Source organism: Anser cygnoides, chromosome 9 (assembly GCF_040182565.1).
Source record: "Anser cygnoides isolate HZ-2024a breed goose chromosome 9, Taihu_goose_T2T_genome, whole genome shotgun sequence".
Classification (NCBI taxonomy): domain Eukaryota; kingdom Metazoa; phylum Chordata; class Aves; order Anseriformes; family Anatidae; genus Anser; species Anser cygnoides.
The window spans coordinates 25,810,507-25,825,276 of record NC_089881.1 but is presented as its reverse complement, the minus strand read 5'-3'; the positions used below and the strand labels follow the sequence as shown (position 1 = coordinate 25,825,276).

The following is a 14,770-nucleotide window of genomic DNA, read 5'->3' as shown; positions in this document are numbered from 1 at the left end:
CGCATCACACGAGCACGGTGCTGTCCTGCTGTTTGCTGTATCTCATACGCTTTGTCCTCCACCACCTGCTCCCTTGCAGCCAGTGGTCTCCCACGCTGGAGCAGATGCATTCGTTCCCTGCTCAACTTCCACGCGAGGTTCTGACATTGCTTTAGAGACATGGTGTGCTCCAACAGCCTGTACGTGCAGTGCCGTGGTGTTTCTGCTAGGCTTTTGTCTGCTTTTCTCCCCAAAACAAGATGTTCGAACGACTCCCAATAAACCAGGAGCTTCAGCATTCCCATTTAAGCAGTCCGCATGAGTTTCCTGTGTTTAAACAGCTCAGCTGGAGGTGAACAACTTTAACACCCCATGCTCAGGTTCTTAAAGCGATGCAAGCCCCTGAAGGGTGTGAAGGGAACACCACAGAAACACAGGTGAGCAAACTTTGCATTGTGTGCCTTTGTAGATGCTTCCAGTCCTATGGAGAAAGACGACCCTGACCTTTTAAAACACCAGCTGACGCATTGGGATAGCTGTCTGCTTTGCACCTGAGGTGCGACAGTTCTTCCAGACTACAGGTCCAGCTACAGATAACAACCGTGCCACCGAAATGCGAACCTCCCAGACAAGCCCCATACAAGTGAGTTACTCCATTGCTCTGAATGGAAGAGCACAACTGAGATAATATGGGCAAGGCTGAATTAACACGACAGCCTACCAGCGGTGGTCAGGTCCCTACTGACACCAAAGTCTGAAAAGAAAGAGGTGGAGAGGCTGGTTGATAAAATTAGAAAGAGAGAGCAGTTAATTACAATTACAGAAATGCAATTTAAACAAAAGGTTTGTATTTCTGAGAGAAGAGGAAAAGATAATTGGCATAAGTAACTGACTCTAATACGATAACTACGTGAAGCTACTTCCAGAATTGCTGCGGCTAAATCATCTATTTGCCAAACATGTCATGTCTTCTGTTTAACGATTACAGAATATTAGCATGCATAAATGTAGAAAAATGAGCTAATCAGCAGCTCCACATGCTTGCTCTCTGGAGAGCCATGATCTCAATGTCAGAATACGAAAACAGTAATTAAAAAAAAAATCAGACCTGTTTAAGTTAGAAGTAACAGATATTAGAGCTGGACACATACAAACCAAACAACTCAACTGTCAGCAAGTCGCAAGGAGCTCAGTCACAGCACCTGTCCTGCTACCAGGTAGCACCTTTCCTACAGAGTTCACCTGAGATTTTCTCTCCCAATTTCCCAGTAGTGCAGTCAGGATCACCCCATGCAAGCCACGGCAAGAAGCCAGTAGAGACTGGGGGCAAGCGCCCAGCCTGCTCGCTGCCCCCACCCCGCCTGCACTTCGCCACCGCCCTCTGTCAGGAGCTACGGGACCAGAGGGCTCCAGAAGGCAGGGCGACACAAAGCTAACCCTTCCAAAGCTCTGCCATCCCTTGGGGCTCCGTCAGCACGGTTCCGCGGCAAACCAACTGCTCACAGCGTCAGGAGCAACGTGCAGACTCCTGGGGACACGCACACGCCTCCTGCCCAGTGCGGTTGGCGCTGCCACTTCCAGCGCTGTTCAGCAGGACTTCAGCTCCCTCTGCAGCGTCGTGCTTAGGCTGAAGAGACAGATAGGGAGCCCTGAAGGGCTCTGTCAGGGGAAAATAATGAATCCTGTCTGGTCCTGAATGAAAGACAAATAAATTAAGCCGCAGAATCTTTCTGGTCTCGGATTCCTGCTGATTGTATCTCCTACTTTAGATGATTATCACTTTGCAGACTCATCACTTCAATAACTATTCATGGATTACTGGACTCGGTGCTAATGGATCATTATCGCGCCTGCACTATTAGCGAGATGAAGACATTATGCTGCTCCGCTACAAAATACCACCTCGAGTCACAAAGCCTGGACCAGACTTTTCTCTCATTTCATCCGCAATAGGAAAATTGCAAATACATATCCCAAAACATAGCTGCTCCAGTTACACATGCGTGCTAGAGAGCAGACTGTTGCCTGGAGAGAAGCGTGATCGACGGGCATTTATCAAAGCATACCAAGAGCGCTCAGACTCGGGCAAGGGGGACCTGTGCGAGGCCATCTGGGAGACAACTCCCTCCTTCCATAGTGCCAGGGACATCTCAGACGGAAAGTGGTCCCACCAAAATCACTGGGACCAGGAGCACCCTGATAAATCCCAGGACTGAACCTCAGTTTCATCTGAGAAGTACAACTGCGGTGCCTACACACGTCAGGTGTGTCACCACCCCCAGTTTGTCACTTTTTTCAGTGAAACCGTGTAATTCCTGTTTTGTGCAGTCACGACCGGATTTCACCTCTCCCCATTGCGTTTGTGTTTGCAATTTAAGCAACAGGCTTCCTGCAACAAGGATTATATCCTTCTCCACCAGGGTTTCACAGCAATGTAAATGCCCTTACTACCCAGTACAGTGTATCTGGTACTACTGCCCGGAGTGTTCTCTTCAAAAATAAACACACACACACCCCCTCACTGAAACCCACTGACGCAGAGTTTAATGCAATGCAAATTCCATGATGATGCGATGCAGCATGGTACACGCAGCTGAACGGGCTCCAGAGGAAAATTTAAGGTAAGCAGAAAAATAGATGTCTTAACCCTTTACAGATTTGGGGAAATGGGGTTGGCTTTCAATAGTTAATTTATAGGCACTCCGTTCTGCCACTATTAGTGGTGCCATAGATCTGCCCTGAAGTAACAGTTTGTTAATCCCTGACTTCAAAGAGAACAAGGAATACAAAATTTGGGCCTCTAAGAAACACACGCTTACCAGTGAAGCTGATAGATAAAGTATAAGCAGAGAAAAAGAGGCCATGAAAAGAATTTTATACCGAACTATCTTCAGGGTAGCTCCCTGACTTTGCTTTCACGCAGACCTCAACACCTGCGTGATCTTCCCATGCAGTTTGCAGCGGCACGAGACCAAAATGCAAGTGGCTGGCAGTGGACTAGTTAGGGGGTCACTATGGGGAACATTGTTGTTGTTTTGCACAAACTTCTGATCAACACTTGGAAGTACTGGAAGACACTTCCACTTCCTCCTCAAAAGATGCATACCTGCAGGTTTCGCTGGAGCACTTTTAGAGGTGCCTCACGAGGAAGTTAGCACAGACTCATCGTCCCTTTCGGTCCGAAACACAACTACCACCTGCACCCGGAGCAACCCTGCCTGCCATCGTGCTCCAGCCGCTGCTCGTCGCCTCCCCGAGCACCCACGGCCTCGCTAAACACGGAGCACGGTTTCCCTTCTCCACCAGGGACACACTCAGCAGCAGCAGCAGCAGAGGTGCCCTTGCAGCAGCCCTGTCCTCCCGCCCAGAGCTTTGGGGAGCCTCCTAGGGCTGGGGGGGACTGGGGGGGGTTCCATCGTGCCTCCCGGCTGTGCCGCAGCTGCCCTTCGCCCCGTGCACCTGGCCGAGCTGCACGTGATGCAGCGGGCCCTGGGAAGCCAGCACTGCGACTTGCCACTTACCGTGAAACACCCCGTTGTCCACCAAGAAGTGCCGGCAGTACTGCAGACAGCTTTTCTTATCCAGACTCCAGTAACTCATCGTGAGAAGACTTCCTGCTCACCATCAAAGACAGCTACCCTACAAAGCGAAACACAATGGGTAATTAAACGGGTTAATTTACAAGAAATGCATAACTACTAGAAGCACTACAAAGGAAAACACAAGTGTATTTATTGGAGCTCTTTATGCAAAGCAGTCCATTAGCTTCATACCGAGCATTACAGCAAACGCAGCCCTTCTCTCCCCAGACACACGCACCTCCGAGGACACGCGGCGATGCCAGGCGCAGAGCGCTCGGACCAGCTGGGCCCCGCCTGCCAGCAGCACTCAGAGCCAGCGAGCCAAGAGCTGCTGTGCCCGAGCCGAGTGCCTGCTGTTAGTCAGCCCCGCAGCCCTGCAGGCGAGCATGTGGCCACGAGAGAGGATCGATTTAATCTATTTAATGATGCTGTCCCACATTTAACAACTGCAAACGCATCGGGCAACACCACAAAACAAAGCATACCCTCCCCAGTTAAACCTACCAAAAAAAAAAAAAAAAAAGATGAATCGATGGAACCGAAGGTAGTTAATTACATCCCGATTTTAGGACCACGTTGTGGCACTACGTGGACGCAGAGCCCCCACAGCCCTACCCCTACCACGGGGCTGAGGCTCCCGGCACTGTCACCGGCTGAGTTTTGCCTCCAAGGCCGCCAGCAGCAGGCACACGGGCACTGAAATATCCGCGGGTGATTTGCTGCAGATGCTACCACCCATCAGAGCCCGGAGCAGACTGCGGTCCTTCTGGCCACAGGCCCTGGGGCTCTGCTAGGCCAAGCCCCCCGGGTGCCAATATTGCTTGGACACTGCCACCAGCGCTTACAAACCCGAAGTGGGAAGGCCCAGTGGAACAAAGGGCAGCCGAGCGAGGGGCTGAAGCCAGTCGCTAACAACGAGGTGAGGAACAATCCCCCGTCGGGCCCCGGGAGCGTTTCCATCACGAGCCGCCCCCACGGTCCCACTGCCACAGCCCTGGACAATGGCAACAATCGGAACAAGGATTTTCAGAGACGCAAAGGGCACAAGTTAACTCGTTAATAAGCTGGTGGCTGTAATGCAAGACAAGGCTGTGTTTGTTTGAGAGGTTTCACTGAACGTGTATTGAGGGGAGCTCGGCCTTCTGGTGTGCAGGTCGGGCCTCGCAGCCAGCAGGGCTCTGCGCAGAGCCACGGGCACAGCCGGACAACGCAGCGCTTCACGCTTCTCTCGTACCTGCTGCTGAAGGAAAACAAACAAGCAAAAAGGACACACGGACTCCTTGGTTTTGACACCAAATCCCTGGATTCTCCTCCTCCCTTTGCTGTTTCAGCCGGGTCAGGATCCGTGCCAGCCGCCCCGCCACGCTGCCCCTTCCTGTCCCGGGCCTGCTTTGGGCTCCCGTTTCACCTCCCTCCCACCTTCCCCTGGTCCTAGCCCAGCTGCTGTCTCGCCCACGCTTTGCACAAACAACTCCCTCCCTGTCCTGCTGCCTTCATCCAAGAGACCCCAAGCAGGACGTGAGGGCACTGCCCCACTCCTCCGTAAAGGAGGCAGCTCCGGTGGCAGCTCCCCCCAGCTGAAGTGCCACGGCACGCTGGAAGCGCCAGGGCTGCAGATCTGCTGAGCGACGTGGATACTCTGCTTGAGTGATTTCAAAACGAAAGGGAAAACAAGTCCTCTCCAACCACGGCCAACGGGATTCACGCTATCCGTAACGACCAGTTCAGCCACGGTCATCTCCTGGGACCCGATCCCCATACTCCGCTACGAGGGAAAAGAAGAACTTGGAGAACTTCTCCCCTCCCAGAGAACATCTGCCTGGCCTGCGCAGCCCCCAGCTGAGGCTCGGGGCACCACGAAGGGCTGCCGGTGTCCTGGCACCCGGGCAGGTCCCACCCTTCCCCGTCCTGCTGCACCGGAGCGGCCCTGCAGGCAGCACCGCGAGCAGGCACCGCGCCGTGCGGTGACTGCTGCGGTAGGAGCGGCTGGCGCGGGGCTGAGGCCAGCAGCGCGTTCTGCTCCCGTTTTGCTCCGTCTTCAAACCAGCGGTCTCCGTTACAGTATGTTTCGGGTATGGACCACACAGTGTTTGTACTAAAGGCATACTTCACTACAATTTGGACCACCAAACTGTAACACCCAGTAGCAGCAAAGCGACACCCCCGCCAGGCTTCCGCACTTCTTGGACTTTCGTCCTTGCCAGGGGTGAGCTTTCATTAGAGCTCGCCATAACTAAGGCCACCCTTCTGGCATCAATTAGTAAGGCGCGAGCTGTTAGTGTAGAAGTGTAGGGATAATTTTATCGGCACTGCCCAGCCTACTGCCGGTCTTTTTGCTTGAGGTGTTAAAAAACAAACACAGGAGTATTAGCATGTGTTAACTAGTAAAGTTGCGTCAAGGATTTATCAGTAAGAATTTGCACAAAATTAAGAGGCTTTCTCTCTCGGTCCACTCCCACAGAGAGCTCAGGTCGGGGGGACCGAGGGGTAGGAGTTTCTGGCGATGTGAATGCAGCGAGAGCCTTCAGCCCCCCCGTCCCCTCCCTCTCCCGCTGACACAATGTCCCCTTGTCCTCAGCGCCACCGCCACAGCACGCAGAACAAAGGTTCTCCTGGCACTCAGGGAGGAGGGCAGGATCCCAAAGCGGCGACACCAGCTGACACAAACATCCTGCAAAAAGCCCCGTGACGCCCCCCAGCCCCTCAGGGTCTGGCTTTCTCTGGTACGGAGCTGTGGGAGAGCCCGGCCAGGACCGTGCCCTCCTCTGGTGTACAAAAACAGCAGACAAATGAAAAACAAACAAAAAACACACGGGAAGCCCCCATGCTTTGGGGCAAAAGATCATCATTTCACGAGAACAAACGCTCAGGAATTTAGCATTTTAACGAGATCACAGGTTGCAAAAAGTGCATCTTGGCCACATTAGGCCAGAACGAGTGGTTACACAGGTAAGTTATTTTAACGTACGTAGAATAAGCTACTTGGACATAAAACATCAGTAATTGTTTAAGCAAAAAAGGGACAGTATTTTGATAAAAACTTACTAAAATAATTTCCGCAGGGCCAGCTGTGACCCCAACACGAGATGTCAGTGCCCTGAGCCCTGTTCCGCAGGAGATGTCCTCCAGAAGAGAAGAGCCCTGGCCGTGACTAGCTCCGCTGAACGGCACTCCACAGGTTGTTACTGGAAGTAAACTCATTTTGCTCAGAGAAGTTTGATACAAAAAATAACTCAGCTTACACCTGCATACGTATGTCCACGTAGATATACGTTGCCGAGATGATTTTCTTACTAAGATAGTGGGGGAACTCCTCACATGGGATATTTTGTTACGGGTTGTTTTACGAAATTGATTCCAAAATTTGCAGAGCTAAATGTAGAAGGTACTTCTGAATTCAGCGCAGGATGTATACGCTCTGTCTAGGTCGTGCTAGATGCCTCCTGGTACAAGGGGCTTAACACCAAGAACCTGACAGCCCCAGGGCTCGGCGCACTGCACCTGCCCTTCCAAAGCTCGTCCGAGGGAATCGGTCCCACCGCAGCGCACCAGCACATGGAGGGGGAGCGAAGCACGCTCGCAGCGCGGACTGCTATGGTTAGCTCTCAAATATTTCATAAAGCCGCGGCGTAATCTAAACAGTTAGCTGCACTATTTCACCTGGGCACTGCGCAGGCCCCTAATGTGAAGGGGGAATTCAGCACGCGCCCATCGAGCGCTTGGAACTTGGTTCGAGCTCTCTGGAGAGCGCTCCCAAAGCTGAATTGGGAGTTAAAGCTCCGTGAGCAGTCCTGAATTGGGAGTTTAAAGCTCTGTGAGCAGTGCGCAGGCTGCAGAGATTGCTAATCTCCTCTCTTCTCAGCTCCCTCTCCCCTTCCCATTGCTGAAGCACTTCAACAGATAACATTAAGTCAATCTGACAGCACGAATGGGTCCTGCCAACAGGACACCAGCACCTCCCACGGCCAAAACCAGTCTGAAACCTCCAGTTTGAAACCTCCAGAGAAAGCCTCAGCTACCTTACTAAGTTTGGTTTTTTTTTGTAAGTATCCATAGTATATACAGATTCTTTCTAGAATTTAAAGTATCTTGTAGTATAAATAAAAGGCTTTAAAAAAATCCCCCAAATTACACCCCCTTTTCAACAGCAAGTATTTATTCATAAATGTCACCAGCACAAAAGCAGATTATTGATAACAGCTGGTAATAGAAGGGAAAACCATCTAGTACCTGATCTTGTCTTATTTTTATTCCTCCAGAATTCCTAGAATTCCTCCAGTTCCTAGAGGAATAACAAGTTTTTAGCTGGTTTATTTTCCTTGATAGCAGTCCCTGATCTAATTTGCCACGCGGCCCCGAGGACGGCTGCACTGGCACAGCAGCGATGGCTCTGAAGGTGGTGGCGGTGTGCGAGCCACACAGCAGGAAGAAAAATTTCCTGTGGGTTTAGCCGGAAGCAATTGGAAACTCCTAGGAGTCAGAGTTGTCTATACAAAGGGAAAAGCTCACAAGAGTTTGGATTTAGGACACAGATACGGCACATCGTGCTTTTTAGAGATACGAAGTTGAGGTGTGGCTTTGGGTTTTTTTTTTGGGGGGGGGGGGTTGTGTGTGGTGGTGATGGCATGGGTTTTTTGTTTGTTTTAAACTGATATTTTGGTAATTTCCTTTTCAGGGCACTAAACATTAATCCTAGTCCCACACCCTTCACGAGATGAAGACAGACTGGTGTCAGTTTGCTTGTTTAAGCGAGCCCCTTGGGGCACCCAGGAAACTGTACCCAACCTCGCTCAGCCAGTGCCAGAGGTGTTGAGAAGAAAAGAAGAGGCGGCGGCGGCAGCCTGCCTCCCACCTGCTGCTAGCGCTGCTCCGGGAGGCCCTGCGCAGCCCCTCGGGGCACCCAGCCTGGATCCGGCAGCAGGGCTGATGCCCACCCCAGAGGGGCGCACAGACCTCGCCCCCTGCCCCAAACGAGCTCCCACCACGCATCGCCCACCCTGCGGTGGCAGGAGGCCGGGCTGTGCCGGGCCCCGTCCCGGACAAGCGTCTTACCTGTCCTGCCCCGCTAACCTGAACCTTCCTGCGGCTGCTAATTCTGGCGGGGCTTTTGTTTCACTTCGCCGCTCGTTCTGGGAAGTCATGAAAAGCGTGTGTCAGCACAACTCGCTGCTGAGGAGGGCATTAGAAAGGATTTGAACTGACTCCCCATGGCAACAGACCCTGAAAAGGAATTAGCATTTGCTCCCGGCCCCTCCAGAAGCCCGAGTGCACTTTGTTTTCCTCCCGGTTAAGGAATGCTTTCCAGGAGGGCGGCGTGCAGCATGCTGCCTCTGCCGGGCATGGAAGCGATAAATATGAGTAAGTGGGTATGGATGGTTTCCTTCCACGCTTCCAGCGCGCCGCACACCTCTCGGCTGTCCTTGCCAGCTCTCTGCACCCTCGGTCACTAACACAAATCATTTGTTGGTTTTGCTGCCCGGAGGTTTCCCCACGCCGCGTGTTGCATGCAGGTGCCTTCCTACCCGGGAGGTTTCCACCCGCGCAGACGCAATCACTTCGCCCCATCGGCGATGCCATTTTTAATGCATCACCTACAGCACGTCCTCAGACTCAGCTGTACTCCTTGAGACCCTTCTGTAAGCTCTCCCATTTCTTCTGTGGGATGAACACCACCACTCCCTTCAGAGCAGGCAGAGGAGTGCACAGCGAGCCCAGGACCATCAGCTGTAGGAGCCATGTGCACCCACACGAGCAGCCCCGAAGCGCGGGGAATCAATTCATCCCAGACGCCGCTCACGAGCTCCCGGGGACACCTAGCTCACGCCTCGACTCTCCAGGTACAAGCAAGCACCAGGCAAAAATCCAACTCTACTTTCCGCCCTGGAGATAATTTTCCAAGGGTTTCAGTGAATTCAACTACTGTGCGAGGCCAAGAATAGGAACTCCCGCTCACGGCACTGCCCGGGGTGAGCTGCTGAGAGGGCCAGCAGAGGAGACTGCCGGTCCCAAGAACACGCCTCGCTCCGCTTCTAGCTGGAGCTCTGCTTAGCATCACTTCGCCATGCACACCTCTGCCTGGGGTGTGAGACAGAAGAGGCAAGTGAAAGGAGCGAACGTTCGCACAGAGATTCGACACAGCAAGAGCTTCACTGAGCAGCTGTTGGTAATGCAGCTCTAAGAGCTTCTGAAAATCCCCGACACAGAGCTTCACCTCTCTTCCCAGCAGCAAAACGGTGCTTTAAAGACCTGAAGTCACAATAACAAACACGAAGCGCGAGCTTACTTTGTTCTTACCTAGCTTTACTTTGGAAAATAATAACTCTGTTTCTAAAGATAAAGATGAACTTTTTTTCCTGTGGGTCCTTTCCACCTTGAAGAACTCTCTTCCTCAACAGACCAGCTGAAACGTTCTCCCTAAAACGCAGGAGGGACACAGCACACCAGGTCATGCCTGAGGGCACGCGTCTCTCACCAGGAGGAAATGTGATCACTTAGACAAGTCATTTTCAGACACGTTGCTAATATAAGACGAGGCCCTATTACCTGAAGTGTGTAATGCTGCCACTTCAGTAGCCGCTTCTGCTATCACTGAGCGTACAGCTGTTACTACAGCCAATGAAACCCTGGCTACTGCTGTGCTACGGCACGGAATAATTCAAACACTGATAAAATACGAAGATAAAAATAAGATGCCTGGAAAGGGCTTATGCCAGCAGAGCCAGCCACGTACACAGATGATTTGTGTCTCGTACACTACCAGGCTGCTTGCCGATCGAGGTGCAGTCCCCCCACGGAGCAGGGGTGGGGACCGCTGCCCCCACAAGACCCTCTGCACGTGTCATCGATCGATGCAGCTGTAGCTGCCAATAATCCTTCATTGTTTCCTGCAGGGACACTGCCAGGTTTGCTGCCAACCGCTTGGTCGATCACCCGCAACTCGAACTAAGCCCGAGCAAAGAGCCCAGGAAACGCGTCCAGCCGGGGCTCAGCAGCGCCCGTTTTAAGCCTGAGCAGCTGGAGCCAGCACTTCCTCCACTCCCCCTCAGGGACACGCTTGGCCACACTCGGTGTGCACGGGTACGTGAACTTTGTGTCAGCTCCAACAAATCGGGCCTGTAGCGCCGCATGGGCTACTTCACACCACAGCCTCCACTTGAAACTTCTTGCAAGCGACCCTGAGTTATTTCAGGCTGAAGAGACTCACACGGACATCTCTTGCCAGGAATGTTACACCTCTTTTAATACACGTGGCCAAATGCAATTAAAGCGGTTCTGTAGTGCTCACCCGTGGACTTGAGCCCCCAGAAGTGCAGGCTGCATCCCCAGCATTGAGCACTCGGCTTTTTCTAGCACTGCAACAGGTGCCTGCTTCCAAAACGCTCTCAGCAGCTCTGCCTGCCTCTTCCGCTCCTCCACGCTTCCCCTGCTCTCATCGGAGCCTTAGTAAGTGGCTATCCACAGGATAAATACTTCCCACTGCCTTCTGGATCCCCCAACGAGCCTTTCCACCTCCAGGCGCACGCACATCACTCTCAGCCACGCAGGCACACCCAGCCAGAGCTCCTGCAATGGAAAGCAGAGGCAAGCTCAGACCTCTGGAGTAATGCTGATGCCCTCCGTGTCCATGGAGACTGGAAGAAGAAAACCGCCGTCGTTAAGAAAGCAATCCCAGCTTTCTAAAACAAACAAACACGAAAGAAAAGGCGCAAACGCAAACACCCCCTAGCAGTTTGGCCAGCCTGCACCACTGCCGGCCAGCCTCGGCCCCGCTCCGGCAGAAGCACCTCCTGCTTGTGGACGTGGAAGCCCAGACAGATTTATCCTCGGCACAGCCCTGACCCAGGGGCACAAGGCAATCGATCTCCGCGCAGGGAGCCGCGCTCTGCTGGCGGGCGGCTCTGAGGCTCGCGGCACGCTGCTCACAGCCGCGCGGAACACGCTCTGCATCCTGCCACACCAGGGGAAAACACCGTAACGACTGCTTCTAAAGCACCTCCACCACTCCAGTGGGTTTGAAATCGTGGCTTAACCCGGCTTTTTAACTAATAAGAAGTTTCTGTAAAGCCCTATAAGGCGATAGCGCGCGGCAGCCTTACCTCCGCTGAAGGCACAGGTTGGGATAAACTGTCCTCTCAGGTAACGCAGACCTGTGGGCAGGCTGCTGCTTTCAGGAGCTGGAGTGCTTTTTGTCCCCTTAACTTCCAGACTTTCTTAAACGTAATAAAAATAATATAATTTAAAAAAAAAGAAAAAACCTACTGTGTAGCTGCGCTCTTGGCTTTGCCACCTAGGTTATCAGTTTGAACCCAACCGGGTCTTGAGGGGCACTTCAGATTTCCTTGAAGGGATTAGAGGAAAGCCTTACTTATAGAGAGATCACTGTGGTGCCGACAGAAACACAGCCTCGTGTACAGGCTGTCCCAGGAGCCAGCCGAGCGCAGGCCGGCTGCCGCCCCCCGCCTCACCGCTCCTCGCAGAGCCGCCTCGGGGCCGGGGCGCTCCCCGGCAGCCCGTGAGGCACCAGCCAGGCCCGGGCACAGCTCGGAGCCGCCGCCAGCGAGCCCCTCGGCTCTGCTTTTAGGGCGTGAGGATGTTATTCAGGCGCTGGGGGGTTTGATGGAAGCCGTCTCGGGACAGCTGAGGGGACCCGGGCACCCCCCCGAGCCGCGCGGCCCGCTGCGGGACCCGTCACGAACCTCCCGCCTCCCTCTGAGGAAACTTCACGTTTTTAGGAAGCCTTAAAAAAAAAAAAGGGCAAAAAAGCGGCGTCTGGGGAACAAAAGGGGGTGAACTCGTGAACTTGTCGCGGGGGCGGTGCCGCGGCCGCGGGGAGCAGCGCACGGCGCGGCCAGGAGCGCCCAGACGGGCGAACCGGGGCGGGGGGGGGGGCGGCCAGCGGCCGGGTCCCCGCCACCGGGGGCCGGCAGACAAAGAGCCGCGGCCGGCCCCGGGGTGCGGGCACCGCCGCGGTGCCCCCCGGCCGCTACCGCTCGGCGGCGACCCCCGGGGGCAGCTCGGCCGGCAGCGCCCCCGGCCCCGGCCCCCCCCCCGCGCCCACCCCCGGCGCCCCGCGCTCACCCCCGGCGCCGCCTCGCCCCGCTGCGCTCCGCTCCCGTTCAAACGCCCGGCGCCGCCGCCCGGCCCCGCCCGCCGCCGGCCGGGAGCTCAGGGGAAACCCGGAGCCGCCGGCGGCCCGGAGCGGAGCCGAGCCCAGCGCTCCGCCGCCCCGCCGCCCCGGATCCAGCCCCGGTGTTGCGGCGGCCCCGCGCCCCTTCAACCTGCCCCGCCGCGCCGCGCTCCCCCCCCCCCCGCTCCCGCCCCGAGGGGCCCCCGCCTCTCCCCTCCCCTCCGCTCCTCTCCTCACGGAGCGCCCCGTGCTCGCCCCCCGCCCCCGCCGCCGGGCGCTGTGGTGAGGAGGCGCGGGCCGGGCCCGCCGCACCTGCCGCGGACCCCCCCCCCCCCCCCTCCGGTCGCGGCCGTTGCCCCGCGCGCCCCCTGAGGAGAGCAGCCGGCCCGGCTCGTTGCTTTGCAGCCGTTAAAATCCCTCCCGAACTTCACCCGCCCTTCCCCTGCGGGAGCCGGCGGCGCCGAGCCGGGCGAGGGGTGCCCGCCCCGAAGCCTCGGGTCCCCCTGACGGGGGAAGGCAGCCGTGAGGGAGGCAGCGTCCGAAATCCCGCCTCGGGGCAGCCCCTTCGCGTACCGCGGGGGCCGGAGCGTGGCCGAGACGCGTTTCGTGAGGAGCCAGCAGGCACCGAGCGCTCGAGGAGCTTTGGGACAGGGGGGTCGGGGTTTGGGTGCTCCCGTGTGGAGCCGGGATCCCGGTGGGCCCCTTCCAACCCGGGAGATTCCGTGGTTCAGCCTGGGAAGGAGGGGGAGAGGCGGCAGCGAAGAAGAGATTTACCTGAGGACGGTGACTTTTTGCTCTTCCTTCTGTCCAGGAGCGGTCGCAGGAGAAGCCTCTGGCCAGAGGCTCACGGCCACGCTGCGGCAGGGCCCCGCTCCACGCCTTTGTTCTCCTGTCAGGAGCGGCCGTGGGCAGGGCTGCGCCCACCGCTTTCGGGGAGGCTCTGGGAGAGGCTGGTAGTGTTTGTCACAGCCATTTGCCTTAAATACCACACCGGCAATAAAAAAAACCTCTGCAGCTCTGAAGGTGTTTCCCTTAGTGGGCCATCTGGAGGCATCTCCTTTCACTCCCTGCAATCTTTGTGAGAAGTTGGCTTCCAAATGGTGCTTTCAGCTGCAGGGAAGGCGACAAGCTAAGTACTTTAATTCTTGTCCTTACTCCCAGTCACACAAGGACTGCAACCTCTGCTTGGAAATACTCCTACGTGTGTTGCTGCTGTGGCTAAAGGAGATGGATAATGCTCCTCGAGGCAGCGCGGGGTGTCGCCATGTCATGGAGAAGAGCGCTTTTTCTTCCCCTGACCTCCCAGTCAGTTCCACAACGTGGCTCTGCTTAGCTGTTTGTTTCTGCTCCTGTTAGGGGCTTTTCAAGACAGGCCTCCCACAGAGACAAGATCTACAGCCATTCAAGACTTGCACAGATGGAAAGCACTGCTATTTTTTTCTTGATCAGAGTTGTAGTGGTTTTTGTTTTGGTTTGTTTTTTTTAGAGGGGTAAGTCTAGATGGAATTATATTTAATTATATTTCATTATCGCAGCAAAAGGCCATATATAACTGTGGAGTTATGCTTAGTTTGAAAAAGCGCCACTTAATAAACCGAAACACCTACAATTAACCACGAGAAGTAGTTTATGACTGTGACTGTGTGACTTCTCCATCCAAGTACCACAGCAGTGATTGACCCAGACCTGTAATGCATAAAATCAGATACTTCTTTTTATGAATTTTCTGGAACAGGCACAGATAGCTGGTTTCCAGCTCCGGTCAAGGTCTCCCTCTGCTCCTCTGTCCCACGTTGGTTCCCAGCACTGATACCTGTCCTGCAGGTACTTCATGGCTAGCTGCTCACCAGACTGTGCAAGAAAACAGCCTTTCGGTCCTTAAGAGGACACAGGAACAAAAGTAATAAAAAAAATCACTGACATACATTCTTACCGAGGATAAACTTTTTTTTTTTTTAGGATCTCAGGATTCACAATTTTGCAAAGAAGCCAGCAAGGAAAAAAAAAACATAACTAATACCAGGCAATGCTCAGATACTGAGATTTTCATACCGCACTCCTCTCCTTGCCATTTCATTGCCAA

The 14,770-nt window shown here is 54.6% G+C and overlaps 1 protein-coding gene across 8 annotated transcripts in view; it reads right to left on the bottom strand.

The window, feature by feature from the left end:
- The window catches only part of PLCH1 (phospholipase C eta 1), a 69,794-nt gene extending 56,233 nt beyond the window's left edge, over positions 1 to 13,561 (bottom strand). For 3 of the 8 annotated variants that reach the window (XM_067001974.1, XM_067001981.1, XM_067001982.1), the window contains exons 1-4: positions 12,639 to 12,776; positions 11,657 to 11,770; positions 10,846 to 11,123; positions 3,501 to 3,618 (exon numbers count right to left, since the gene is read on the bottom strand). In XM_067001974.1, coding sequence (XP_066858075.1) covers positions 3,501 to 3,579 — 79 coding nt within the window. In that variant the 5' untranslated portion in view covers positions 3,580 to 3,618; positions 10,846 to 11,123; positions 11,657 to 11,770; positions 12,639 to 12,776. Of the gene's footprint in view, positions 1 to 3,500; positions 3,619 to 10,845; positions 11,124 to 11,656; positions 11,771 to 12,638; positions 12,777 to 13,461 lie in introns of those variants that run through there. The other 5 variants (XM_067001975.1, XM_067001976.1, XM_067001977.1 and 2 more) reach the window with 5 other exon arrangements.
- Positions 13,562 to 14,770: the final 1,209 nt, after the last annotated feature.